This window comes from Ahaetulla prasina, chromosome 2 (genome assembly GCF_028640845.1).
Source record: "Ahaetulla prasina isolate Xishuangbanna chromosome 2, ASM2864084v1, whole genome shotgun sequence".
NCBI classification, from domain to species: Eukaryota; Metazoa; Chordata; class Lepidosauria; order Squamata; family Colubridae; genus Ahaetulla; species Ahaetulla prasina.
The window spans coordinates 244,702,146-244,730,122 of record NC_080540.1 but is presented as its reverse complement, the minus strand read 5'-3'; the positions used below and the strand labels follow the sequence as shown (position 1 = coordinate 244,730,122).

Sequence of the window (27,977 nt, the reverse complement as noted above, 5' to 3'; positions counted from 1 at the left end):
CTTCAAGAACTCAAATTTTCATACACCTTCCTACGTTTTCACTATAATCCCCCAAGACCTCTGGCAGATACTGAAGCTAATGAAATTTGGCAGATACTGAAAAAATATTTTTTCCCAAAAATTTATTTTAATGTACTAAGACAATTGCATGGATGCAATAAAAGATAGCTCTTTTGGTACGGCCCCCATGGGACCAAGTCTGATCTGTCTCCTCCCAGTTTGACGAGCAACACTACAAGCCATTTAGCTTCTGCTGATGTTCCCATTCTACCAGCCAGTCCCACTGAAGGTGCCAGGAATCTCACAGACTTTTGGCAGGAATGCAAGGGCAGGAACAGGACACTGAGATAAAGGGACGAAGGAACCAGTGGGAAGTTCTCATGTAGTGCAAGCAAGGTTCCTGGGAGTAGGAATCATTCAGTTTCTTAATTTATTTCTCAATAAAGATGAAACAATTAACATTTCTTTGCAATACTGGTTTGTGTGGGCCTATTGTGCTTTACGTGTGCACAGGGTTCATGGTGTATGCACATAAAAGTACAGCTCAGAAGTGGTATTCAGCAGGTTCTGACCAGTTCTGGAGAACCGGTAGCGGAAATTTTGAGTAGTTCGGAGAACCGGTAAATACCACCTCTGACTGGCCCCACCCCCATCTATTCTCTGCCTCCCGAGCCTCAGCTGATCAGGAGGAAATGGGGATTTTGCAGTAATCTTCCCCTGGAGTGTGGAGGGAACAGAGATTTTACAGTATCCTCCCCTGGAGTGGGGTGGGAATGGAGATTTTACAGTATTCTTCCCCTGCCATGCCCACCAAGCCATGCCATGCCCACCAAGCTGTGCCCACAGAACCGGTAGTAAAAAAAAAAAAATCGAATCCCACCACTGGTATAGCTCAGAAGAAATATTGCTAAGGTTGAAGAAATATTGCTGGGTTGTCCCTATTGTTTGGATGGTCATTTCACATTTGCTGAGAAGTTTCTGTATTTTTGCTGTTTCTAATCTTAACCCTAACTATTTAGCTTTCAAAGTGAAGGATTTGTGTAGTTGAGAGCCATCCGTGGTTGCTTAGATAACAGACTCATCACCTTTTATGACAGTTGCCTCCCTCCCTTACTAATTGTAAATCCAGTGAATTCTTTGTGATAGGTTTTCAGATAAATGTTCAAAGTTAAGGCACTGTAATATTCCAGCTTCCCTACATTGGGATTCAATGACTTTGAATAGATTTTGTAACAATAAAATATATCATAGAGAATTGTACTGTAAAAGTCATTCAGTACTTATTTATCTGACATAGTTATATGCCACTGTTACTATTTCTTTTGAATTCTGTTGAAATTAAATTTTTTTGTTTTTGTTTACATTTATACCCCGCCCTTCTCCGAAGACTCAGGGCGGCTTACAATGTATAAGGCAATAGTCTCATTCTATTTGTATATTTTTTACAAAGTCAACTTATTGCCCCCCCAACAATCTGGGTCCTCATTTTACCTACCTTATAAAGGGTGGAAGGCTGAGTCAACCTTGGGCCGGGCTCGAACCTGCAGTAATTGCAGGCTTTGTGTTCTAATAACAGGCTTCTCTATTGCCTGCGCTATCCCGGAACCATAGACTAGTTTTATAGTTTGTAGTATTATCCAGCTTTGCAAAACATCCATGAATGAATTATGTGTCTTCTGTTACTGCTCACATGTTCCCTCTTGAAATTTTTGCTTTGTGGATTTATCTGAAGAAATGATTAACAAACAATACATCATTGTGTGCAGTGGGGCAGAGAAGGTTGTTAAACCTTCTCTAGCATTTCACACAATTCTTTCTCAAAATTATCAATTGGGAAATTGTTTTCCTTATCTGTACCTTTTTTCACTGGTACCTTCAGGTCAAGAAGGGAATTGTAGTCCAGTAGATTAGGAAGTCATTTAATGGAGGAAGGTTGTCCCTGGTTTATTTTTGTTACAATAAATGGAAATATTTGCAGCAGAAATTTGCCAACTGGTTACACTTAACAATTTCTGTAAAATAATATTACAAAAACACTTTAAAAAGTGATTGAGATGTTTTTAGCATTTGTTGAGTGTCAATAATATAACCCTTAAGACTTGCTTTGGTGTTAAAGTAGGTTTCCTATCAATTCCTCTCTTCTTACGCACTATAGTGCTGGAGGAGGGACATACAACTTTTTCCTCTGATTTGTACTGCAATTTAGTCAATATGGCCCCAAGATTAAACACTACTAGTTTTGAGCAGAAGGACTGTAATGTAGTTGAAATTTAGGAGAGAAATTTGGGCGGGAAAATACACATTGCTGATTGGCTGGTGCCTCAGCCAAATACTATATAAAGAGAGGTGTTTGCCTGTTGTCTTTTGCTGGGTTTCACAATAAACTAAAGAGCTGTTGTCACTTGCATCGTCTCCTGCCTCTTCATTGCCCAAACTTAACAAGGACTGTCTTATCTGGAGATTAAAGGGCTGTTCCCAGTGGTGGGATTCAGCCAGTTCGCACCACTTCGGGAAAACCGGTTGTTAACTTTCTGAGCAGTTTGGCAAACTGGTTGTTGGAATAAATCATTAGGGCAGAGAAGCGGTTGTTAAATTACTGGAATCCCACCACTGGCTGTTCCCCTTCATGGATTGTTATCTTATAGTGTACATAAGATATAGTGTATATTACTTTTAACTGGGGTTGTAATTTTTATGAATTTTAAGGGTTTTAAATTTAATTATTTTAAATTTCGGCCGACTATAGAATATGTTTTTTAATTCTTTGTTTTAATTGTATATTGTTATTGTTTTTATAATTGGCTGTACACCGCCCTGAGTCCTTCGGGAGAATATAAAAATCTAATAAATAAATAAATAAATAAATAAATAAATAAATAAATAAATTTCTAGAAAGGCTATAAATGATGAATCGTTCAAAACTGAGATCAAAATAAAACTCATTGGAGAAGGAATTGGCAGCCCGCTGCAACATTCTTCCAAGAAAACCAAATGAACATTCATAAGTAAAATATAACTATCAACATGATATTGGAAAATGAGTTCTGAGACTGAAAATATCCCGTGAAGTAATGGGAACAGCAGTGGTGCTTGATGTGGCTAGATTAAAGCAAAAATGATGTTTTGCCCCTGCATACTGACTGCAGGCAAGAGGAAAGTTGGATGCTGCAAAAATACATATTTCATTGGTATGAGAAAAGTCAGAATCATAAATCAGGGCAAATTAGAAGTTGTCAGAGCAGAAGCATCAAGACTGAGCTTTCACATTCTGGAAATCAGTGAATGGAAATGTACTGAAACCTGTCACTTCATTTTAGAGGAGCATCAGATCTACTGTTGCCAGGAAAATCAGAGAAGAAACGGAGGAGTTATTATTATTAAATAGCATCGCAATCAGGGCACAGATACAATCTCAAAAAGATAGAATGATCTCAGTTCAAATCCAAGGCAAACCAATCAATATTATAGTGATTCAAATCTATGCTTCTAGTCAGTGGTGGGATTCAAGTAATTTAACAACTGGTTCTCTGCCCTAATTGATTTCTTCAATGCTCCAACACTGGAAATTTTTAGGAAAATGTTGGATAGCCATTTGTCTGAAATGGTGGAGGGTTTCCTGCCTGGGCAGGGGGTTGGATTACAAGACCTCCAAGGTCCCTTCCAACTCTGTTATTATGTTATGTTATGTCTTACAACAACCAGTTTGCCAAACTGCTCAGAAAGTTGACAACCAGTTCTCCCGAAGTGGTGCGAACTGGCTGAATCCCACCACTGCTCCTAGTACAGATGCAGAGGGAGTATAAGTTGAACAATTCTATGATGATCTGCAATAACTGGATGACAACCCTGCTCCCCCCACCCTGAAGATGCCATGCTAATTTTGGACACTGGTATGCTAAAGATAGAAACAAAGTAACATGTGGAATAATGGGAAAATTTGGCCCCCGTGTGCAAAATAGAGCAGGCAAATACTTGGATAACATTGGTTGGACAATATCAAAATCAAATTGGCCATACACTCTGCGAACAAACTGAGAAGCTCCTCAAAGAAAGACAGAACAGGTTCTGGTTCTAGCTGCAGCTCAGATCATAAACTCCTTGCAATATTTATGATTTCAAAGACATCATTACAAAGAAATTATAAGTGATAGACAATCCTGATACCCACTGGGCCACAAAAATATGAAAAGCCACTAAATGATTGAATCAAAAACAAAAATGCTGCTGGCAGGTATAAGGTCCCTGAAGCAATTTTACACAAAAAATTTTACACAATTTTACACAAAAAAAAGGTTGGGGGAGGATAAATTGAACGCCCAGGAGATGTCAAATAACCTGCTGTTGTTTCTGCTGTAGTAAAATGTAAGAACAAAGTGAGGAGTGCCCATTGTTTATTTTGGCTTCCTTGAAATGAAGTCTCCCAAGGACACTACACAGTTCCTCAGTTGGCAACCATTAAAGAATAAACAAACATTGCAAAAGAAGCTGGTCATAAGTTAGTTGAGAAGAACAATTTGTCTACAAACCTTTCAGCACAGTGAACTTTTGTTGCCAATCTTCTTGCACAGGTGTGTGAAAGTCATAATGCCAATCTGTTATATAACATCATACAAAAACTCATTTAATATATTACTCAACTGTACTTGTTCTGATTTAGGATTGGCCCAATTATTCTCCTCTAATTACTTCCTTATCTTTTGTTGTGTTTTATCCCAACAACTCTGTTGCTACAACTTGGGGTTTTTAGCTTTGTTTTATCAAAATATATATGACGGAGGAAAAGTTTCTGATACTTCTAGAACTATCTTTTTACTTTTTTTAAAAAAAAAAGTTAAATAATTAACAAATACTTCTATTTTCTTCTTTATCTCAAAACATGGCTCTGGGCACCACAAACATGTTCTAAGACAAATAAAAATGTTTGGTTGCAAGCCAGTGTGTAGTCAGGAAACATGATTACCTCCTTTGAAAACATGAGATGATAGATAGATAGATAGATAGATAGATAGATAGATAGATAGATAGATAGATAGATAGAGATGTGATAGATTTTCTAGGAACAGTGTAACCACTTTCCCCCTCTTTATTTAATTGTTTGGATAATCTTCAGTTTAGTTAATTATTATTTCTTCTTCCAAAGCATTATTTGTTAGTTGAATTCTCTTTGAGCCCTTTTTAATAAGTGTCCAGTAATATTGATATTAATAGCCAGATATTAAAAGCCATTGGTCTTCTCTTTTACTAAAGAAAGCTCATTACATTCTTTATACTCAGCACAGATGGGTTATTTTAGAGAAAGCCTAAAATGTCAAAATGGCAACCATAAGGATGGGGTTGAAGTCTCACAAATATTTTGAAACAATCCCAGTTGTAACGTCTGTTTCCCATCATTTTGATTGCAGAGGACAATGGACTTCAAGGTGATCCCAGTTCTGGCTTTTGTGCCTCAAGAATGAAAGGAAACTTGCAGAACTCCTGTTTTAAGATTTCTGAAGAATGGATGGAGAGCCTTTTACTTCCAATTTCTTTTCCTCTGGAAACTTCCCTTCTGAAATTGGCATTACCTTGGAACAGAAAACTACCTTTGCCTTTGTGCTTTTATTGTTTATTTTCCTTGGTGTTCTTATTGTCCGGTGTTTTCGAATCCTCTTAGACCCTTACAGGACTATGCCAACTGCCACCTGGACAGATGGGCTGGAGGGGCTGGAAAAAGGACAATTTGATTATGTTTTAGCTTAGAGCCAGAAATGTAGCTACTTAGAAAAATTTCTTGTTCTCACACAGGCAAAATAAGCTAAAATTGGATGAATAGATGGGAAACATAGTGAGCATTTGATGAAAAAAAAATGCCTGGGTTTATTATAGAATAGAATAGAATAGAATAGAATTTTATTGGCCAAGTGATTCCTATATATATATTGATGCTTATACCTCCTAATATTTACTCATACATATGTTCATATACTATATAATCCTTTTGATATAATGTTGTGACAAAAATAAATAAATAAATAAAAATATTGCCCAGCTGGAAAAGGATGACGGACATAAGTTCTGATTTGTTTTTGTGTCAAACTATTTGATTTATAAGAACTTCAATTCATATCAGTGCCATGTAAGACTTCAATCCTGTTCACAAAATAAGCAACTTATCTGGTGGCATGATTTATTTTGGGACGAATGCTGATCTAACCTGAAATCTATCTATTGGCAGATTTAAGAATCTAGTCAGCCTTGTCTGATCATACAAATGAATCAGAGTTAGCTTCCATGACTCCATGGAAGTCCAAGCTCCATTGCTAGACTGGATAATTGGGGGAAAAAAGACCTTATCCCAGAAGAAGCCAAAGTTAACTGTAGATAGTCCTCCAGTTACGACCACAATTGAGCCCAAAATTTATGTCGCTAAGTGAAATGTTTGTTAAGTGAGTTTTTACGACCTTTCTTGCCACAGTGGTTAAGTGAATCATTGCATTTGTTAGGTTAGTAACACGGTTGCCAAATGAATCTGCTTCCCCATTGACTTTGCTTGTCAGAAGTTTGAAAAAGGTGATCACATGACCCCGGGACATTGCAACCGTCATAAATGTGAACCAGTTGCCAAGCATCTGAATTTAGATCACGTGATCATGGGGATGCTGCAATGGTGATAAGAGTGAAAAGCGGTCATAAGTCACTTTTTCCAGTGCTGTTGTAACTTTGAACGGTCACTAATTGAACTGTTGTAAGTTGGGGACTAACTGAACTTTTGTAACAGTGCCAAGAGAACTGAGAGAATCAGCAGAAGTCAACTTCAGGGTCTATGAAGGTTTTGATTCATCTTCTCACCTTCAGAGCTGCTTCCTTACTTCTTCAGGAAAGATAAAAATAAGCAGCAGAAAAGAGCAATAGGAGTACTATGAGGCTCCAAGGGACAGCAGAAAGCCTTAGCAGGAAGTAGGCCTACGCTGGGCATGCGCCTGTTTCGGGCAAACTTTGATGTCAGCCTTGGCAATCCTTTCAGCTTGATGGGACAACAATGCATCACCTGTTTTGCAACAAAAGGCTCACTTTGAAAGCTGCAAGTAAACAGATGCAAATATGGCATAAGCTTACAGTAAGCTGAAATTTATCTACCCACACTTGGAAGCTGCAGGTAATCAGATGTAAATATGACATAATCTACACATACTTAACATGAAGCCAAGTTTTATTTTATGCTCCATGGTTACGGAAGGGAATTGGGTCTTAGCTCCTTTTTATATAAACTTTTTGTACAGCTGCTCTTAAATAAACGGTCACATTGCCTGCATCTGTTCCAACTCTGCGCTGTACTAACAGAAGATGTTGCTTGCACTGACATAGTAATTTGTGTAAATAATTATTGTTTTACGACCTATTTACATTAATGGTCATGTCAAGCCATCATGTGAAGTTAAACATTTTCTCTTCTTTCCCTGTTCTTTTCTTGTTATATAAAGATTTTTGAGTGAGAAGGAAACAAACAGTGGAACATGCTTTGATTTCTACTACAAACATGTTAGTCGTTAAAAGTCTAGACTCCTACTTTGCTTAGGCACTCAGAAATTTTGGGAGGTGGGATGGAGATGGAGTCTGATACTAAAGCAAGGAAACGTACCCATGATGCCCTTTAGAAATCCAGCTGTTGGGGGTCTATGATACAAAATTCACATTTGGTGTACAGTACTCAATACTATTTTGGAGGCATAAAAACTAACAGCAGTCAGCTGCAAGTGAAACCGTAATTCTTTTGGGGAAACCTGATAGAATTCGGCCCTGATATTTGTATTTGCCTCCCCATCATACTGTCAATCTTTCAGAATAAGAATAATACTCATTTCATATGCTGTAACAACGGTTGTTTGTTTTCAGAAAAGGGTACTGCCCAGTGTTCTATACAAGGTGAACGGCTATATAAATGATTTCAATAACTATGTAAATAAAATAAAATAAATACATAACCATCCTGAGCTTATTCTAAAAGGGCCTGACACAATAGCCCCAGGCAAGCTCTATGACGGGATAGGCAATAGTGTGCCTGGAACTTCACTGAGCCTATGAGAGTTACCCTTGATGGCATTCTTGACTCACCAGAATGTATTCTGTAGGTTGCTTTGAATAAAAATACAGACATTGATACATATAGAGCAAGGGTGTCAAACTCGTGGCCCATGGGCCGGATGCATCACAAGCTAGCCACGCCCATCCCTGTTTTAGTGAAGGGGGGGAAGTCACGATAGATCACACGATGACAACATGACAATGTGAGTTTGACAGCCCTGATATAAAGACTATATAGAGAAAAAGAGGAGCTGGCATCTGTAAAGCAAGTGCCATTCTTTGTCTGCAAGAATACCCTGTGTGTTTTCTATTTCTCTTAGAAAATATAAATGGTGGATATCTACAGACCAATGCTTTCTTTGGCCATACTGTATGCGTCATTCACTCAGAAAAGAAAGAGGTTCTATGAGCTTAAAGGGAATATCTTTGCTAATTCAATTTCTGGTAAATGAGTACTTTACAAGTGGCCATTTTCAAATAAGACTAAGCCCCACACCCATTCTGGCAACCAGTGAGGGTGTCCGGGACAACCTTCAAAAGTCCAGATATATTCCTTGATCTGAAAAATGCTGCCTATGTCTGCCCTTCCATACCAACTGCATAGCCAGTGTTCACTGTTGTTTAATTTTGATAGATGGCACTTTTGCATTAGCTGGCTGAGATGTAGGTCTGAGGACATTGCCAATCTTTTTGGAGTCACACGTCCCTCGGGAATTCTTTGCACTCAGAAATGTTTAATGATTCAGATGAGTTACAAATTCCACAATGCAGTAATGCCAGCTTTGTCATCTCATGTCCTGCACTATTTATCCTTCCAAGAGATATGTAATAGGAGTCCCAGCCTTCCATCTGAATCTATTTGTTATTAGAAAGTTTTAACAGCTCATTATGTTGGTTTTATATCTTTCTTCTAACAACTTCAGTCTACCATCAAGAATAGAGAATGTAGAGAATGCCAAGCAGCCGAACTTAATAAAAAATTAAGTAAGGGTAGAAAGAACAGGAATAAATCTTGCTGTCTTCATTCCTGTTCTTTGCAACACAGATCGAATTATAAAAGGCTGACAATGTCAATAGCAGATCAGAGTTATTTACAACTGGACATAACACAACCGCAAAAGGCATGATTTTTTTTGCTTTCATAAATAGGGCAAACAGAAAAATTATCTTGCATTGCTTTGTTTTCAAATCAAGTCTCATCCAATTTGATCCATGATAATTCGTTTTACCATATTTTTCAGAGTATAAGACACACCTTTTTCCCCCCTAAAAGGGGCTGAAAATTTGGGTGCATCTTATACACCGAATGTAGCCCCTCCCACCCACTGGCCCCCACCCTTTGGCCTCTGCCTCCCAGCAATTTACCTCCTTGCAGTAATTAACAAGAAGAAACAGCCCATTTCAGCTTCAACACAGCCTAATTAGCACAAGTTGATTGTTGGATCGGCCTCCTGACTCTCAGCTGTTTTGCGCGATGCAATGCAATTAAAGGTTCTTCTCTAGCTTCCTGTTCCCTTGTGGCATATGCTGATGCCACCTTTCACAGATGAGTCACATTTCAAAGAAAAGGAGGACCTTTGCCAAGCCCCAAAGCCTAATTTGGACTCCTAGCATTTTTCTTTCTAGAAGACACATGAACCGTAGGTGGCCAGGCTGTTTCTCACAGTACATCTAAAGGTTTACAGATTGATATCGCAGCTGAAATTACTGTTACAATGTTCTTCAAGGAAGCCCCCCCCCAAAAAACCCCTAATTTTTGTATCAGGTTGCAAAGCTTCCAACCAGGGAACAACAGAAAAACAAGGATCCCTACTGGCATGATAAAGATCAGTTGGCGTCATGGGAGGATTCGAGTAACCTGCCTTTTGAGTGATACTGTTGCAATAGGTTTGGCACGATGGAAACGTTTGGCAGTTGTTATTTTCTGTATGGTAATCCTCAGATGTGGGAGTAAGATTCTTTTGATATCTCCTACTTGATTTATTAGGTAACAATCAATTGACCGATTGCACCTTTAAAGGAGAATATTTGTAGCTCAGGGTTGAAATGAGGGGGTCCTTGATGCTCTCTGAGCTTGGTTGTTTTCTTGCAGATGTTTCATTACCCAAACTAGGTAACGTCATCAGTGCTAGGTTTTGAGGCCTTTCTGTAGAATGCTGCGTTCTGCAGTGAATAGAGGATGGCTGGACATGTTGATCACCCATTCAGGCTCTGGTGCCTCTTTGATTCTGAGACTTAGTTTGGTTTACATTTGGTTTTCCTTTTTTCCAGCGTGTCTCCAGGAAGTACTCATGATGGTGGTGGCCAGCCTCTCCATATACTCAAGAATGTCTTCTCAAAATTCTTTTCTTTTCAGTGGGATTACTAATTACAATCTTTCTTTCTTAAACTGAATGATAATTGGCAGGAACAGATGCAGTGGGTTTTCCCTATGTGCCACTTTAGAAAAGAGATTTCTTTAAATTCCATTTAAAGAGATGGAATGCGTAGTTAATATTAATAAACTCTGGCTTGTATCTAAGGGTTTTATCATTTTGAAAAACTATTTTCAGTTCCAAATAGTTGTAAAATTTGAGTCAACTCTCTTGATAAATCCTTAACATTTTAAAAATAGCAGCCAGGATTTTTTTTTCTTTTCTCTTCTTTCAAAATGCAATAAAAAAATGAATATTCCAGGAATGCCATTGTGACAGCTTCCTGGTTAAGACAGTAGAATTATATGCTATTAATTCTTATTGTTTTAAGCTGTTGGAATTTAAGCTTATTTTCTTCAATCCCTTCTGTTTCCTTTGAATTATACTTGGACTAAGAATGCAGGATGAAATGCAGTTTTAACTGTGGAACTCACTGCCAGACTTTCAGTCAATCACAATCACTCAGTCAACTAACTGACTGACTGACTAATAGATAAGTAAAGATTCTTGCTATTTTATTGTCATGGGGTGTTACAACAAATGAAATTTTCTCATCCTGTTAGGCTTATTTTGTTTTGTTGTCCTGCTATGGCTAAATTTAAAATATTTTTTTTTAGGGATTTCTGATCTCATAACCTCACAAAATTTAAATTTTGATTTGGAAGATTTCTATATATATAGAAAGCAGAGCTGATGAGCATGGCAAAAACCAAGGAATTGGTGTAGAGTTGTTCCTTGGGACCTTTCCTGATAAGGAGAAGAAAGGAGATTGCTCACATATGATTTGGACAGCTGCTCCTCACAAGGAGATTACATGGCCAGGAGTTTTTTGTGGGTTTCAGCACTGAGATTCGATGGGATTAGTCACCTTGCTCACAACTGCAGTGGAGACTTTTAAAGGACACTACGTTCACAAATCCTTTTTAATCCTTTTAAAAATCGGTCAGTAACTACTTTCAAGTTATGGGAAACTTGAACAACTTTTAAACAAATCAATCGTGAATGAAAGAAAAAAATATTTGTAAGTTTAAAAATTAAAAGAATCTGAGAAAACCAGCAAAAATTAAATAAGATTTTGATCTTAAAAAGTTATAAATGGACTAAGTCTCCACATAAAATTGGAATATTGAAACTTTTAGAATAATATTTTGCAATTAATTATAAAGTACAAATAACTTCTCATAAGAAATAAATATTATTTTGTTTTTTACAAAGCACAACACAGATAAGCAATTTCAGGATTTTTAAAACTAGACACTAGAAGACTAAATATTTTAGGGAGAGAAAAGATATACAGGCATATAAGATGATGCAAAACATTATGACAATAAAAATACTGAAGGAGATTTTTGAAGTATGGAATGAAGTGGTAGCCACAGTATCAACAATGTCAGTAATGATGATCAACAATTGACAGCCCAAGAGAATGACTTAGAAAAGGACAAACCAAGAAAATAACCTGGATAATTTTTTTCCTATAGAATATATAAAAAAAGCTAAAAAAACAAAAAGAAATCAAATCCTACAACAATATTTGGATGTATTAAACATTAAGATTTTAGAAGTAAAAGGAAAGAATATAAGGTTGGTTTAGTTGATAAAGGTTAAAACAAGATTTGTTGTTACTTCTGGCAACTCTTTATGGACTTTCTGCTGACATCATGACTGAAAATATGATGTTTCAGAGAGGTGTTTATAGCACTTAAACAAGATGGGATATGGTATGAAGAAATAAATGTAATTTTATAGAGGGTGAGGAATTACCACATTTGTTTATGCTTATTGGGATGGGGGTTGAAAGTCACTATTTCTTTTTTTCTTTATGTTAATCTTCCTTTTTTCTCATTTTTCTTTTTTCCCTTGCACTTTTGCCCCTTCTCTGCATTCTCTTTTCTTTCTTTAAATTTAGTTTGCAGTGGATTTACTATTATATTACTATTTACATTCTTAATGAAGTTCAGGTTGACAATTGATCTCCTGGAATTCTTTCTATTAACTGCATGATTGCGTTAAAATAAAAATACCCTGTGGAGAATTAAAATATACACAGAAATAAACTAATCTAGAGGATAAACAATATTGTTTTTCTTTTTTAAAAAACTGCACATGAATCTAGTCTGGCATTTCATTTTTCTAGCGCATAAAATAACTATCTTTTAATAGGTCATTGATAGATTTCTGGTAAATCTGTTTCTTTCTCTCTCTTCCTATGTTCATTTAAAAAGTGTGAAAACATCTTTTTGTGCTGAGTTATCTGAGTCAACAGTGGCATTCAAATTTTGGAGGAAGCCCAGAGGTGGAACTACTCTGCACCAATCAGTGCCTTCTGCCTTTCTACTCCCACTGGCAGCCAAACTGCACAGACAGATGAGTCCACTCATAGATGGCCAAAACATTAAAATGATGCTTTACCAAGAGAGCTATAATTGCAATCCTTGTCCATAACTCAGTGTCCTTGATCTCTGATCTCTTATTTATTTTATCTGAGAATATATATTTTTAATATGAAAGCAACATCACTCTTTAACTTTTCAGAGCTTTTTCCTAAAAATGTTAATTTATTGCAAAGGGCACCTTATTTCTTCGAATGCCAGAGTATGATCAGGATGAAATCAAACTTCTCTTTGATTTGTTGAGCTTCTTCTATTAATGGAAATGAGGGAATTTACTTCCCTCCTTCCCCTCACATCTCCCTGTGACTTCCAAATGTGATCTCTAGAGATCAGTAACTACTACACAAGAGTGGTTTTCTACAAAGAATGTCAACAAAACCAGTTATAATTGGAATCACATTACATCAATCATTGAAATTCTAAAAGCTATAAACTGAATGTTGGGATTAAGTGGCAATTAGAAATTTTTAGCAGCAAATTTTCAGCTAATTCTTGAGCAGTAAATGGACTCTAGAATGTTTAGTTCATGATCACAAAATTGTGTACAAAACAGGTTGATTACTAGAATAATCTAGGAATTATAGCAATAGGGATCTATTGTGTTTGTTTGCCTAATAAAGATTCCTCCAGTCATTTCAAAGCTTCCTCTTTTTTTCTACAGCTGGCAGCCAGCAGCAAAAATGCAAATACGTTTTTCCAAAACTTGCTTTGTGAATAATCAACATCCACATTATGATGAGGACACATTAGTCCATAGGCTGACATAGGCATGGTGGAGATTAGGAAACTATGTATCAGAAAATAACACCATTCTCTAATCAGAAAGCTATTTTTCTACTTACACTGGATTCTATTTCCAGCAACCCAGATTGTCATGTGATTGCATTAAAAATAATAATAATTAGCATTCCGGATCCCTTTAACAATGCTTGCATCAATACACCGTAGTTTTGTTACAGAAACATATTGATGATAGATTTCAACATAATTTGGCTCTCAGTATTTAGGATTTAGGATCAGTCTCAGGTTTAATTTAGCTAACCTAAAAAAAAACCTAATATTTGGCTAGTACTTGGACAGGATACCATCAGTTATTTAGACCAGTGGCCCCCAGCTTTTTGAGCATCAGGGACCAGTTCTGTGGAGAGAGGTTTTTCTGTGGACCAGAGGGAGTGTGGTTTCGTGTGCTGCCTGCATCATGTGGATGGGGTTTCACTTATTTGCGTGGCCCCATTTCTGGCAGAGGTCCGGTGCCAGTCCATGGACTGGGAATTGGGGACCCCTAATTTAGACCAATGGAAATTTTTTTAAAAAAACATGCTGGAAAAAACAATCACACCATTTTATTACCAATATAGCTACCTGAAAGGCACCAGAAATCAAGTTCAACGTGAGAGAGATTTGAGTATATTTTATCCAAGCTAGTAGAATTACTTCATTTGGTTTAATCTGTTCAGCAATGTCCAGAAAATTTTTTCTTGATTAATGTTTTTTAAGCTGGTTTATTAAACACCACTTCCAATTTAGCAGATGACATTTTAAAAATAGCTGTAGCTATTTAAAAAGAACTACAAAGATTCAGGTCTAGATTTGTGAGCTTTTAAAAATTGGAATATGAATAGGCAACCTATACAAAGCAGTCTTTATTCTGGGCTAGGAAAGCTATATCTTAAAAAATAGTTTAAGAATGTGCTTGCACAACAGCTAATCGAGGGGGGAGTTAAATCAACACATACTGAATTAGCAAAACCGTCTACAATATACCGATACTGACTACAAAGCTGGGAGCCCAGTCAGTCACTGCTCAATTGCCAATGATCTTCAGTAACAGTAACAGAGTTGGAAGGGACCTTGGAGGTCATCTAGTCCAACCCCTTGCTCACACAGGAGACCTATACTAGGGATTTGAACTGCTGAACTGCCGACCTTTCTGATCGACAAGCTCAGTGTCTTAGCTGCTGAGCCACCTAGTCAGGCTGTGGGTAGATAGGTAGCAGACCACTTCTTAGCAGACCACTTCACCTCTGAAGATGCCAGCCACAGTTGCCAGCAAAACATCAAGAAATCTGTTCTCTACACAATGGTTACTGAACCCAAAGCCCAACACTACCAAACAATTGCCTAGATCTTTACAGTACACTAAATCCACCGTGGCTGGGTGGGTAGCCCACATTGAGCCATAAACTAGCACACAATATTTAAGCTTAACACATTTTGTGAATTTAGTCAATGAGGTTAGTTCAGAGTTCTTAGCTCTGTTGGGCAAAGTAGTATTCACAGATGTTATCACCCCTTCCCTCATTTTAACATATGAACCAGAAATTGCAAAAAAAAAAAAAAAGTACTTTTAGTTTTCTTGTAATACATAATATAGTCTTTAGAGTTGGCTGAGGAACTCTGGGAATCAAAGTCCACAAGTCTTAAAGTTGCCAAGGTTGGAGACCCCTGCTTTAGAAGATACAACTTTATGACACACCTACCCAATGTTTATGGTAACCAGGACAGAGGCTTCTATTGGTAGCCTAACTCTTTATAATGGCCTAGCAGATACTTCCTCCCATCTTAAAACAAGCACATGGTGTCTGCTTCCAGTTCTGGTTTAACTTCAAAGAATTTTCCCCACTAGCAGCTGAGGCAGCTGATCCCAATGCAATGGAGATGCTGTGGCAAGAAGAATTCCAGTTTGAGCTGCTCCTGCGTATCACTCTGAGGTTTGGAAGGAGAGATAACATCTATTTTCATTCTGTAGTCAACATTCAGAGCTCTGGGTGAGACATTTCTGTAAGCGATGATTCCGTTCAATTTTACCAGTTTTATCATGTTGATCAATTGTTGTTAATCAAGACAATAATTTTGGAAGTACAGAGTTACCAGATCTGGGATAGAAAAATCTGTATGGCCACTTCATGGTGTGGGAAGCCTTTGACAAAATGGGTTCCTAAAGTGCTATTACAGGAACAAAGAAATCTGCCTGTTTTCTCTCACAATAAGCTCTTATGAATCTTAGGTATTTTCATTGACTGAATTAATGCCCTTTCACTTGCTAGACAAGAGACAATTTGTTATATACTATATAAGGTGTGTGCTGTAGTTTTCACTCAGGTCCTCCAAAAAGGCGGGAAAATACTTGAAGCTCATTGGCTAAGCTGTCTGGCAGCCCTCTATATAAAGAGGACACTGCCAGACTAGCACACTATTGGGTTGTACTGGTCTACTAATAAAGAGCTGTTGTTACTGAAAGAGCTGTGTCCGTCTCTTCCATCATCGGATCCAACACAATTATATTGCTAGCCATGAGGCTGTTAAAGAATACTAGCAGAAGCCCAATCACACCCTCCCCACCCTCTATTCAATCCAGTGATGGGTTTCAAAAATGTTTACTACCGGTTCTGTGAGTGTGGCTTGGTGGGCGTGGCAGGGGAAGGGTACTGTAAAATTTCCATTTCCTCCCAATCAGCTGGGACATGGGAGGCAGAGAATAGATGGGGGTAGGGCCAGTCAGAATTTTTACTACCAGTTCTCCAAACTACTCAAAATTTCCGCTACCAGTTCTCCAGAACTGGTCAGAACCTGCTGAAATCTATCTCGGGTTCAATCCTAATATACCATCACAAACATAGGTTTGTTATTCAAGGATTCAAATGCAGACTTTTCAAATCTCAGTTCTTTTGTATGGATGGATGGATCTACCCATTTGGAAAGAAATCGTATTTGCTAAGATTGTGAACTTAAAGAAGCAACACCACCTTGTTCCTGTGTTTTGAATAACCATCTGATATCCTACAAATTAACACATGAAAACTTTTTTTTTGCGGAAAGAATAGCATGGTGATAAATACTGCAAAAAGCATTTTTTCCCTAAATATTGGTGCCTCAAAATGTTTGTGTTTAAGGCAGAGAGGCATTTGCGGTTTCCAAATATGTATAATCTAATTACGTACAATGTTCAGTCAGTGCCTCCAATTGTCCAGCACTTCCTACGTGAATGGAAGGCTTATTTCCCCAGTGACTTCATGCTGTGAGAGAAACACAAATGGATTTACTGTTAAAAACAGCATGCAAAATAAAAAAATGAATAAAAGAGAAAAGAAAGGAAGTTTCATAGAAGTCAAAAGGGGGAAACTATAAAACTAAGAGGAAAAATTCAATTATGGTTAAGCAATGAAACAAAAACCATTAAAATGATCCCCTTTTATCTAAAAGATGAAGAATGTGATGCATTTCATAACTGCCTGTCACCACATAATAAATACTATCAGTACTTCTGCTTAGCACCAATGCTAAGAACCCTTTAATTGCTTTTTCATCAATTTAATGAAATACATATTCTCTCCTTTCTACTTCCCCAATATAAAACAAAGCATACACTTAATCTAGTCTCCCTGGACAGTTAAATCTAATTTGCAAGCTTATGTTGAAACAGAAGGAGAATTTAGATCAAATCCGTATGAATTCAGATTGCAGATTTGGTGAAAATTATATTTAGAGTTAGATTCTTTCAGCAGAATCATAAGCAATTTCCTGAGCAATAAAAGCAATAAAACATTGCAAAGGGGTTTTGCCTCCCCTCTTCAATGTAATAAACTTTTATAGCACAATGTTCAAATTTTATTTCCTCTTTCAGTAACATACACTGCATCTTGGTTCCTAGTCTACAGTAGTGCTTTGTTTTCAGGCATTTGTCAAACATGGTGAGCTTTGAGTTCTTTACTTACAGTACATTTAACTACAGGTAGCTCACAACTTATGACCACAATTGAGCCCAAAATTTCCATGGCTCAGCAAAATAGTTGTTAAATGAGTTTTGCCCCATTTTATGGCCATTCTTTCCACAGCTGGTAAGTGAATCGCTGCAGTGGTTCAATTAGTAACACAGTTGCTAATTGATTCTGCTGGTCAGAAGTTCACAGAAAGTGATCACATGACCCCAGGACACTACAACCATTGTAAATACATGCCAGTTGTCCGAATTTTGATCATGTGACCACAGGGATGCTGCAACAGTTGTTAAGTGGGGAAAAACGGTCATAAGTCACTTATTTTAGTGCTATTGTAACTTTGAATGTTCATTAAATGAATGGTTGTAAGTCAAGGCTACCTATGTAGCACAACCATGCTCTGGCAGCCACTTTTTTTAACCAATGTCCTCATCACGTTACTCCCACTTGGTCCAGGGCCCATGCCTGAGGCTGCCTTAAATCGTTCTTAATGGTATCCATATTAGACTTTCCCTCTTATACCAACACAAATTTCACCATGTGTCTAGTTCGATACATTTCACCAAGCTACCTTCTGATGTCACAGTCAAGTGATCCCTATGGAATTTGATCATTTTAGCATCTGCTAGCAACTTTAGGCTGATGTGGGCATGGCCCTTCACCTGTAGTTCTTGGGTATTGTCTCCTAGAACTATTTTGCTTTGGACATCAGCAGTCCTTCATACAGGTAAACCTCGATTTGCAACTGTAATGGAGCTAAGTGACCAGTAAATCAAGGATTACCTGTAATAGGCTGTCATCTTGCATTTTAAGTATCCTGAATAATCCCCAGCTCAGACACATGGATCAACCTGAACAGAAGTGACAGGGGATCTGCATAGTAAAACAGGAGAAATAAAGTCTGCCTCTCCTCTGCTGTTTAACTCTTCCTGTCCCTTTTAGTTGTTGTTTGGGCTGCTCTGGACTTTGTGTTAAATGCTCTTCTGGAATAGTGCTAAACCTGTATTCAAAAAAGGCCACCTGTCAGCTGATTTCTGAATGCATTCATACATTTGTACAAAACCAGAGTAAATTTTGACAGGTGCATAGATCTAGCATTTACCATTACTCTATCTCCACCCCATAGCAATAGCAATATAACTCTTCATAGGGCTTTACAGCACTCTCTAAGTGATTTGCAGAGTCAGCATGTTGCCTCCAATAATCTGGGTCCTTTTTTTACCATGTTAACAAGAATGGGTGGTATATATTTTCTCTCTAGCTGAAAATATTTAGAGAGAAAAAACCAGAGGGATTCACAACTCCTTGTCCTTACTGTGATTGATTGATTGATTGATTGATTGATTGATTGATTTTCTCAAACATGTATGAGATAACAGGAATAAGTATAAACATGAATATTAATACAGGAAATGGGTACAAATAAATGGGGACAGTAGGACAGGGACGGAAGGCACGCTGGTGCGCTTATGCATGCCCCTTACAGACCACTTAGGAATGGGATGAGGTCAACAATAGATAGTTTAAGGTTAAAGTTTTGGGGGTTTGGGGAAGAAACCACAGAGTCAGGTAGTGCATTCCAGGCATTGACCACTCTATTGCTGAAGTCGTATTTTCTGCAATCGACTTTGGAGCGGTTTACCTTGAGTTTGTATCTATTTTGTGCTTGTGTATTACTGCAGTTGAAGCTAAAGTAGTCATTGACAGGTAGTACGTTGTAGTGGATGATTTTGTGTACTATGCTTTAGTGTACTTTGCACACTAAATAAGGATAGCACTCCATCAGCTCATTGTGCTTATGGTAGAATAGGGATTGCCAAGAGGAATATGCCAGGAAATGTTATACTAGGATTGTTTTCTGCCATCTCAAAGATTCTACTTGCTACTTTATGTATTTTTGTATTCTACGCCTCAAAAAAATTCTGTAACTGAACTAGAGAAAGAAGTGAAATCTTCCCAGCACAATCTGCTTCCAAAGCAGGAACTTGATTAGCTAAATAAAGGTTTGTTTGTGACATGACTTTTTTGAGAATTATCTGCCTTTATTCTATTGAACTACAATCCCAAATGACAATTCATCCTACTTCACTAATAGTCCATCTTTTATAGTATGATGCAAAGAATACTTTTATATGTTGGATATCCCAATAGATTTGGTTTGTCACATTCCAGATTATGGATAAGAAAAAAGCGTTTTACTCATAAAGTATGTGGTTTTTTTCTTGGCTCACATGTTCCAATCTTGACTTCTGCTGTTACCGCTACTTAGATTAATTAATAAATAAAATTCAGGCAGAAAATTCTAATAGTTTGAAAAACTAATAAGTAATCTTAATGTGTTGTTTCAATTGACAGGTTGGTCCATGACTATAAAAAGACCATGTGTAATATTGGGTCTGTATGCAGAGGAATAAATATAATAAAAAAAAATAGGAGATATAATTCTTTTTTGTCTTGGGTTATCTTCATTCACAGGCCCCTGTGCCAGGAATATTATACATACAATCATAATTTAGAAAAATCAGTGGAGGCAGATTAAAGGCAGGGAAGAAAAGGATTCTCAGTCTGGTTTGAACATTTCTCAGAGATCACCTACAAGAGTCCTATTATCTGGATCAGGGGTCTCCAACCTTGGTCACTTTAAGACTTGTGGACTTCAACTCCCAGCATAGAATAGCAAAGCTGGCTGAGGAACTCTAGGAGTTGAAGTCCACAAATCTTAAAGTGGCCAAGGCTGGAGACTCCTGATCTGGATAACATTCACTTACTGGATCTGAGAATAAGGGGAGAGACCTTGGCTGAATTACTTATGAACTCAACCTTTGCTTTCATTGCTCATTAAAACTGGGAGTTCATCCTATGTCAGGAAGCTATAAATTCATTGTCCAAAGAAGGAGTGATTCTAGGCTCTTTAAAAGAAACCATAACTTAACCACTCATAAAGATAGCTAGAGATGTGGGCATTAATAACAACAGCCAAATTGCTAACATGTTGTTCTTGGAAAAGATAGTTGATAAAGTGATGTTAAAACAACTCTAGTCCCTACTGAATTAAATGGATAAACTAGATTTATTTCAATCAAGTTTTAGATGTTTCCAAATGATGCATTATAGAACTGATGTCTTGTCCTTGAAATTAGTTTTTGAACCCAAAACTCATAAATCTTTCTCAATACTACTGATGTCTTGTCCTTGAAATTAGTTTTTGAACCCAAAACTCATAAATCTTTCTCAATACTACTGATGTCTTGTCCTTGAAATTAGTTTTTGAACCCAAAACTCATAAATCTTTCTCAATACTACTGATGTCTTGTCCTTGAAATTAGTTTTTGAACCCAAAACTCATAAATCTTTCTCAATACTACTGATGTCTTGTCCTTGAAATTAGTTTTTGAACCCAAAACTCATAAATCTTTCTCAATACTACTGATGTCTTGTCCTTGAAATTAGTTTTTGAACCCAAAACTCATAAATCTTTCTCAATACTACTGATGTCTTGTCCTTGAAATTAGTTTTTGAACCCAAAACTCATAAATCTTTCTCAATACTACTGATGTCTTGTCCTTGAAATTAGTTTTTGAACCCAAAACTCATAAATCTTTCTCAATACTACTGATGTCTTGTCCTTGAAATTAGTTTTTGAACCCAAAACTCATAAATCTTTCTCAATACTACTGATGTCTTGTCCTTGAAATTAGTTTTTGAACCCAAAACTCATAAATCTTTCTCAATACTACTGATGTCTTGTCCTTGAAATTAGTTTTTGAACCCAAAACTCATAAATCTTTCTCAATACTACTGATGTCTTGTCCTTGAAATTAGTTTTTGAACCCAAAACTCATAAATCTTTCTCAATACTACTGATGTCTTGTCCTTGAAATTAGTTTTTGAACCCAAAACTCATAAATCTTTCTCAATACTACTGATGTCTTGTCCTTGAAATTAGTTTTTGAACCCAAAACTCATAAATCTTTCTCAATACTACTGATGTCTTGTCCTTGAAATTAGTTTTTGAACCCAAAACTCATAAATCTTTCTCAATACTACTGATGTCTTGTCCTTGAAATTAGTTTTTGAACCCAAAACTCATAAATCTTTCTCAATACTACTGATGTCTTGTCCTTGAAATTAGTTTTTGAACCCAAAACTCATAAATCTTTCTCAATACTACTGATGTCTTGTCCTTGAAATTAGTTTTTGAACCCAAAACTCATAAATCTTTCTCAATACTACTGATGTCTTGTCCTTGAAATTAGTTTTTGAACCCAAAACTCATAAATCTTTCTCAATACTACTGATGTCTTGTCCTTGAAATTAGTTTTTGAACCCAAAACTCATAAATCTTTCTCAATACTACTGATGTCTTGTCCTTGAAATTAGTTTTTGAACCCAAAACTCATAAATCTTTCTCAATACTACTGATGTCTTGTCCTTGAAATTAGTTTTTGAACCCAAAACTCATAAATCTTTCTCAATACTACTGATGTCTTGTCCTTGAAATTAGTTTTTGAACCCAAAACTCATAAATCTTTCTCAATACTACTGATGTCTTGTCCTTGAAATTAGTTTTTGAACCCAAAACTCATAAATCTTTCTCAATACTACTGATGTCTTGTCCTTGAAATTAGTTTTTGAACCCAAAACTCATAAATCTTTCTCAATACTACTGATGTCTTGTCCTTGAAATTAGTTTTTGAACCCAAAACTCATAAATCTTTCTCAATACTACTGATGTCTTGTCCTTGAAATTAGTTTTTGAACCCAAAACTCATAAATCTTTCTCAATACTACTGATGTCTTGTCCTTGAAATTAGTTTTTGAACCCAAAACTCATAAATCTTTCTCAATACTACTGATGTCTTGTCCTTGAAATTAGTTTTTGAACCCAAAACTCATAAATCTTGGATATCCCAATAGATTTGGTTTGTCACATTCCAGATTATGGATAAGAAAAAAGCGTTTTACTCATAAAGTATGTGGTTTTTTTCTTGGCTCACATGTTCCAATCTTGACTTCTGCTGTTACCGCTACTTAGATTAATTAATAAATAAAATTCAGGCAGAAAATTCTAATAGTTTGAAAAACTAATAAGTAATCTTAATGTGTTGTTTCAATTGACAGGTTGGTCCATGACTATAAAAAGACCATGTGTAATATTGGGTCTGTATGCAGAGGAATAAATATAATAAAAAAATAGGAGATATAATTCTTTTTTGTCTTGGGTTATCTTCATTCACAGGCCCCTGTGCCAGGAATATTATACATACAATCTTTCATAATTTAGAAAAATCAGTGGAGGCAGATTAAAGGCAGGGAAGAAAAGGATTCTCAGTCTGGTTTGAACATTTCTCAGAGATCACCTACAAGAGTCCTATTATCTGGATCAGGGGTCTCCAACCTTGGTCACTTTAAGACTTGTGGACTTCAACTCCCAGCATAGAATAGCAAAGCTGGCTGAGGAACTCTAGGAGTTGAAGTCCACAAATCTTAAAGTGGCCAAGACTGGAGACTCCTGATCTGGATAACATTCACTTACTGGATCTGAGAATAAGGGGAGAGACCTTGGCTGAATTACTTATGAACTCAACCTTTGCTTTCATTGCTCATTAAAACTGGGAGTTCATCCTATGTCAGGAAGCTATAAATTCATTGTCCGAAGAAGGAGTGATTCTAGGCTCTTTAAAAGAAACCATAACTTAACCACTCATAAAGATAGCTAGAGATGTGGGCATTAATAATAACAGCCAAATTGCTAACATGTTGTTCTTGGAAAAGATAGTTGATAAAGTGATGTTAAAACAACTCTAGTCCCTACTGAATTAAATGGATAAACTAGATTTATTTCAATCAAGTTTTAGATGTTTCCAAATGATGCATTATAGAACTGATGTCTTGTCCTTGAAATTAGTTTTTGAACCCAAAACTCATAAATCTTTCTCAATACTACTGATGTCTTATAGGTTTGTTTCTTGAAAAAAATGATGCTTGTCTCTTTTGCATTTCTGCTTTAGAAATCCATTGAATTCTTTTAAGTCTTGCAGCTGTTTAACATTTGCAGTACCTGGAAGAGGTCATCTGGAGATTTGACCTGAGCTTGGTGTAGAGATGACAACAGAGGAGATGAGGCTGTCCCCACCCATTGCTTTGATTTGGCAATGGACAGATAGGGATGATAAACTGAGGCTTAATCCAGGTAAAAGACAGGTAAGGTTAGTCAGTTAGTCATGTATATATTTCTATAGAATCTCACTCCCTTAAAGGGTTGGATTTATAATCTAGAGAGACTTGTTGATTCAACACTGTCATTAAAGGCTTTAATAAGCTTGAGGTTTAACTGCAATCTTATCTGGATAAAGATGGCTTGGCTGATGACAGACTTACCCAATACTTGGATCATTCCATTTAGACAATAGAACATACTGACTTTTATAGACAATACAGACTTTCCCAAATAGGGCCAGAATAAGGTCATTCATTTATTGTCCATGTGTGTGTGTAATGCTAACTGCTAGTTCCAAAGGAAATGTTGCTTTTAAGTTTAGGGACCACTTCTTCCCATATCCTTCAGATCCTATTTCAGAAGTCTCAACCCAAGAACTCATGTCAAACAAAGTGCTCCCAATCACAACATAGCACCACTAATGGTTCAGCTATTCGATAGGTAGGCAGTAATAGATAAGAGGCACTGCTGATGCATGATGGTATCATATTGTCCGTAGATCATAGACTTATGTAAAATTGGGCCTCTTTGCCCATAGAGCAAAGTACAGATCATGGGTCAGCTTTTCTTCAAGCCAGGGTGCAGAAATGAGGAGTTATGCTGCCACAGCTCCAGTCAAAAGCCATAACATGCTCCATGGGCTGCTATGTTTCCATGAAAATCTTTTCTCCAAGAGCCAAAAAGACAGTGAAGGCCACCTCCAACACAGCACTTAGAAGCAGTATACGGCCTTTTTCTTCTAAAGCCCGACAGAAGGGCATTCACTGAAACCTTCATCAAAGCAAAGTTCCTCTTTGAGGCTTTGTACAGGAATAATCTCTAGGGCACATAGGGTGAAACTTTGGAATGGAAACAAATAGAGCATTCTGCCCAAAATAGGTAGAGCTGATGAACCATTTCTTTTCTTTCTGCCTAGAAACCCAGCAGTTATCTTGCTACAAATACACGCCAGAATTTCCATTCCTTAATGGAAGGGAAGTGTTTTTGCAAGCAGATATGAGAATGTCTAAGAGCATAAGTCTGGCCTGTCTAATGATTAGTGAAACAAGTTTTATAGCTCTGTAAAAAAAACAAAACACAGAAATTTATTTAAGGAAATAAATGAGAGGTAAAGCTTGATGCCTATTAACCATAGCCTACCAGGAGGAGAGCCAAAGAGCAAGTATTCCATTCATGAGTCCCTGGAAAGAAGACAGAAGGAATTATCTGACACCAGCTATCTCTTAGAGTAGCAGATAGAGCCACAGATGAAGAGGGACACTGTCCCTCATGATTGTAGGCTGGGTGATGCTAAAGAATGAGTTCCATTTGAATCACATTTCTACTGACTCCAACTCAGGGTCCCAGGATAAAAAAAGACTATTCTAATAAACCCAGTGGTTGTAGTCTATATCAGTGGTGGGATTCAGCCAGTTCGCACCACTTTGGGAGAACCGGTTGTTAACTTTCTGAGCAGTCTGGCAGACTGGTTTTTGGAAGAATTCATTAGGGCAGAGAACCGGTTGTTAAATTACTTGAATCCCACCATTGGTCTATATCCCTTGATATTTCTTGCTGGCTTGAATTGTTTCTTCTTCAAATGCAATTGTTCTAAAAGTTTCCCATTTTTTATACCACGGAAGAGAATGCAGACATTCACTTTCATGCAGAGGTAAGCTCTCTGTGGGTAATAGACAGATGATCCACCCAACCCATTGCTGTGTTGGTCAGTCCATTTTCACCCCACAAGGAACACAGTCTGGAAACATGCATCCAAATCAGCCATCCCAGCCAATAGGCACATCAAATTTTTCAGCTTTCAATTTCCAAATATCAGGGGGTGCTCAAAAGTTGTGACGTGCCTTGGGGATTGTAAAGATATTTTGGTTACTTTAATATAAATTAGATGTGCTTGGTAAGTAACTACATAAATGTCATAACTTTTTAACATTTTGTTTGTTTCCATACGAAGTTCCATTGCAAAGGGGGATAAAGTCACCACTACAATCTTTCCCTCCTACCTCACAAATATGAATGGAGAGGAGAGAGATCAGGTGGCATCACTTCCTATTTTCACTTATCCGTTTATGAGCTCCTGCTGTGTAATATCCTGGAAAACTGTGTAACAGTGAATGTAGTATTGTTGTATTTCTTTCTATTTAAGCTACAGGTGTGGTGGGAAATAAAGATGGAAAACAGATCATTGTCCTACAAACAACCACCTCCCCCCCAACACACACACACACACACACACACACACACACACACACACACACTGATGTATCAAGCAGAAAGGCTATCAGGGCCACTTACTATCTTTGATTTTCCAGGAACTTTGAGTGCAGGGAGGGTCTTTTCATATTTGAGAATACATTCAAAAATAATATCTTCTCTACTGTCAAAAGTAATATACACTTAGAAGAATTCTTCCACTATGTGAAAGGCAAAGAATTTTTTTTTTAAAAAAGAAACAACCTCCAATATAATAAACAGTTCAGTCTGTAAATTTAGAAAAGTCTTGCAGAAGAAGGTGAAGACTGCAAATGTTTAAGTAGGTTTTTTAAAAACCATCAGCTACCCTAAATGGTTCCTTCATTATTATTTATTTATTTATTTATTTATTTATTTGATTTTTATACCGCCCTTCTCCCGAAGGACTCAGGGCGGTGTACAGGCAGAATAAAAACAAACAAGACAATATACAGTATAAAATACAAAATTAAAAAACTTATTATAATTAGCCTAAAAATTTAAAATGTATAGAAAAACTAAAACCCCATTTAAAATTCATAATAGAAAATTATAAAATCCATAAAATTTTAAGCCAGCCCCGCGCAAATGAAAAGATGTGTCTTCAGTTCGCGGCGAAAGGTCCGAAGGTCAGGTATTTGGCGTAAACCCGGGGGAAGTTCGTTCCAGAGTGTGGGAGCCCCCACAGAGAAGGATCTTCCCCTGGGGGCCGCCAGCCGACATTGCTTGGCGGACGGCACCCTGAGAAGTCCCTCTCTGTGAGAGCGTACGTGTTGGTGGGAGGCATGTGGTAACAGCAGGCATGTGGTAACAACAACATTATAGCAGTGAAAGGCTTCTTGGAGAAGGGAAATGACAAAACTGTAATGCACACTCTGCCATTTTTGAATTTACATTGTGATGTAACTTAAGAGGCTCAGCTGGATTGTTAAATCATGAAGCATATTTCAGCTTGTTGCAGATATCCCTAACCATAGATTGAATATTTCTAATGGAATTAAACGCTTGAGATGATGAGGTAGTAATAGAATTTGTCCCGAGAAGAGGCAGGCCCAGTTACAACTGACATTTTCATTAGCTTGGGCATAGGGCAAAGATTATATTTTTAACCCAAATGTTAAACTGTCTGCCTTTCTTTACTGAAAGAAACCCTCAAAAGCAAACACGGCAGGAGGCAAAATATCTCCAATCTCTCAAAACTCAAGAGAGAGGCATTTCCCTTTGCTGCACAGACACACTACACACCATATTAAACTGATTATCTAGAATCTTGAGAAAAGACAGTAAAATGGGGAGTGTTAGTAGATCAGTAACTATTGAATTTTGAGCCAAAAGTTTATTTTAATATTTTACACATTTATTAAGAAAATTTATATGCTGCCCAACCGTGGGTGGCTTACAGAAGTAAAAGTAAATTGTTTAAAAATTATTGCAGTTTTAATTATAAAGAACAATTGGCATTATAATATTGATCCTACTGTTATAAAATAGTGAGAGAGAAATCAATGTTTCTTTCAAATCAATCTTTTGTTGATAATGCCATTGTTCTACCTTTTTTTAATCTGTTTTTTTCCACACAAACAGCTATTTATTTATACCTTTGCTTTTTAAAAATTTTCTTCTTACATCTTCAATTTAAACTGCCTCGACCTTGAATTTATTATACAAAGATAGACACAATAAATATATTACAATATTTTAAATATACCTTTGTGTTATTTATGCGTTTAACTCTTAACAAAATATCTTTGGAGCTCTTTGCATGAAGTAATAACATTGGACCATGGAATTTAAGTGTCTCTGAACTTTAAATTTTCTTTCTTATAGTGTCACCTGCACTCTTCATTAAAAGAAATTTCCCAAAGTATTCAAATTTTAGTAGATTCTTTATATTAAGCCACGACTCCTTAAGGAAAGTTCAAGAAACATGGCAGAGAATAAC

At 36.9% G+C, this 27,977-nt stretch overlaps 1 protein-coding gene across 1 annotated transcript in view; it reads left to right on the top strand.

Annotated features, from left to right (window-relative positions):
* Positions 1–5,857, top strand: part of CTXN3 (cortexin 3) — a 30,050-nt gene extending 24,193 nt beyond the window's left edge. The window contains exon 2 of the mRNA XM_058170213.1: positions 5,403–5,857. Within this exon, the coding sequence (XP_058026196.1) occupies positions 5,497–5,739 (243 nt within the window). The 5' untranslated portion in view covers positions 5,403–5,496 and the 3' untranslated portion in view covers positions 5,740–5,857. The remainder of the gene's footprint in view (positions 1–5,402) is intronic.
* The last annotated feature ends 22,120 nt before the right edge of the window (positions 5,858–27,977 follow it).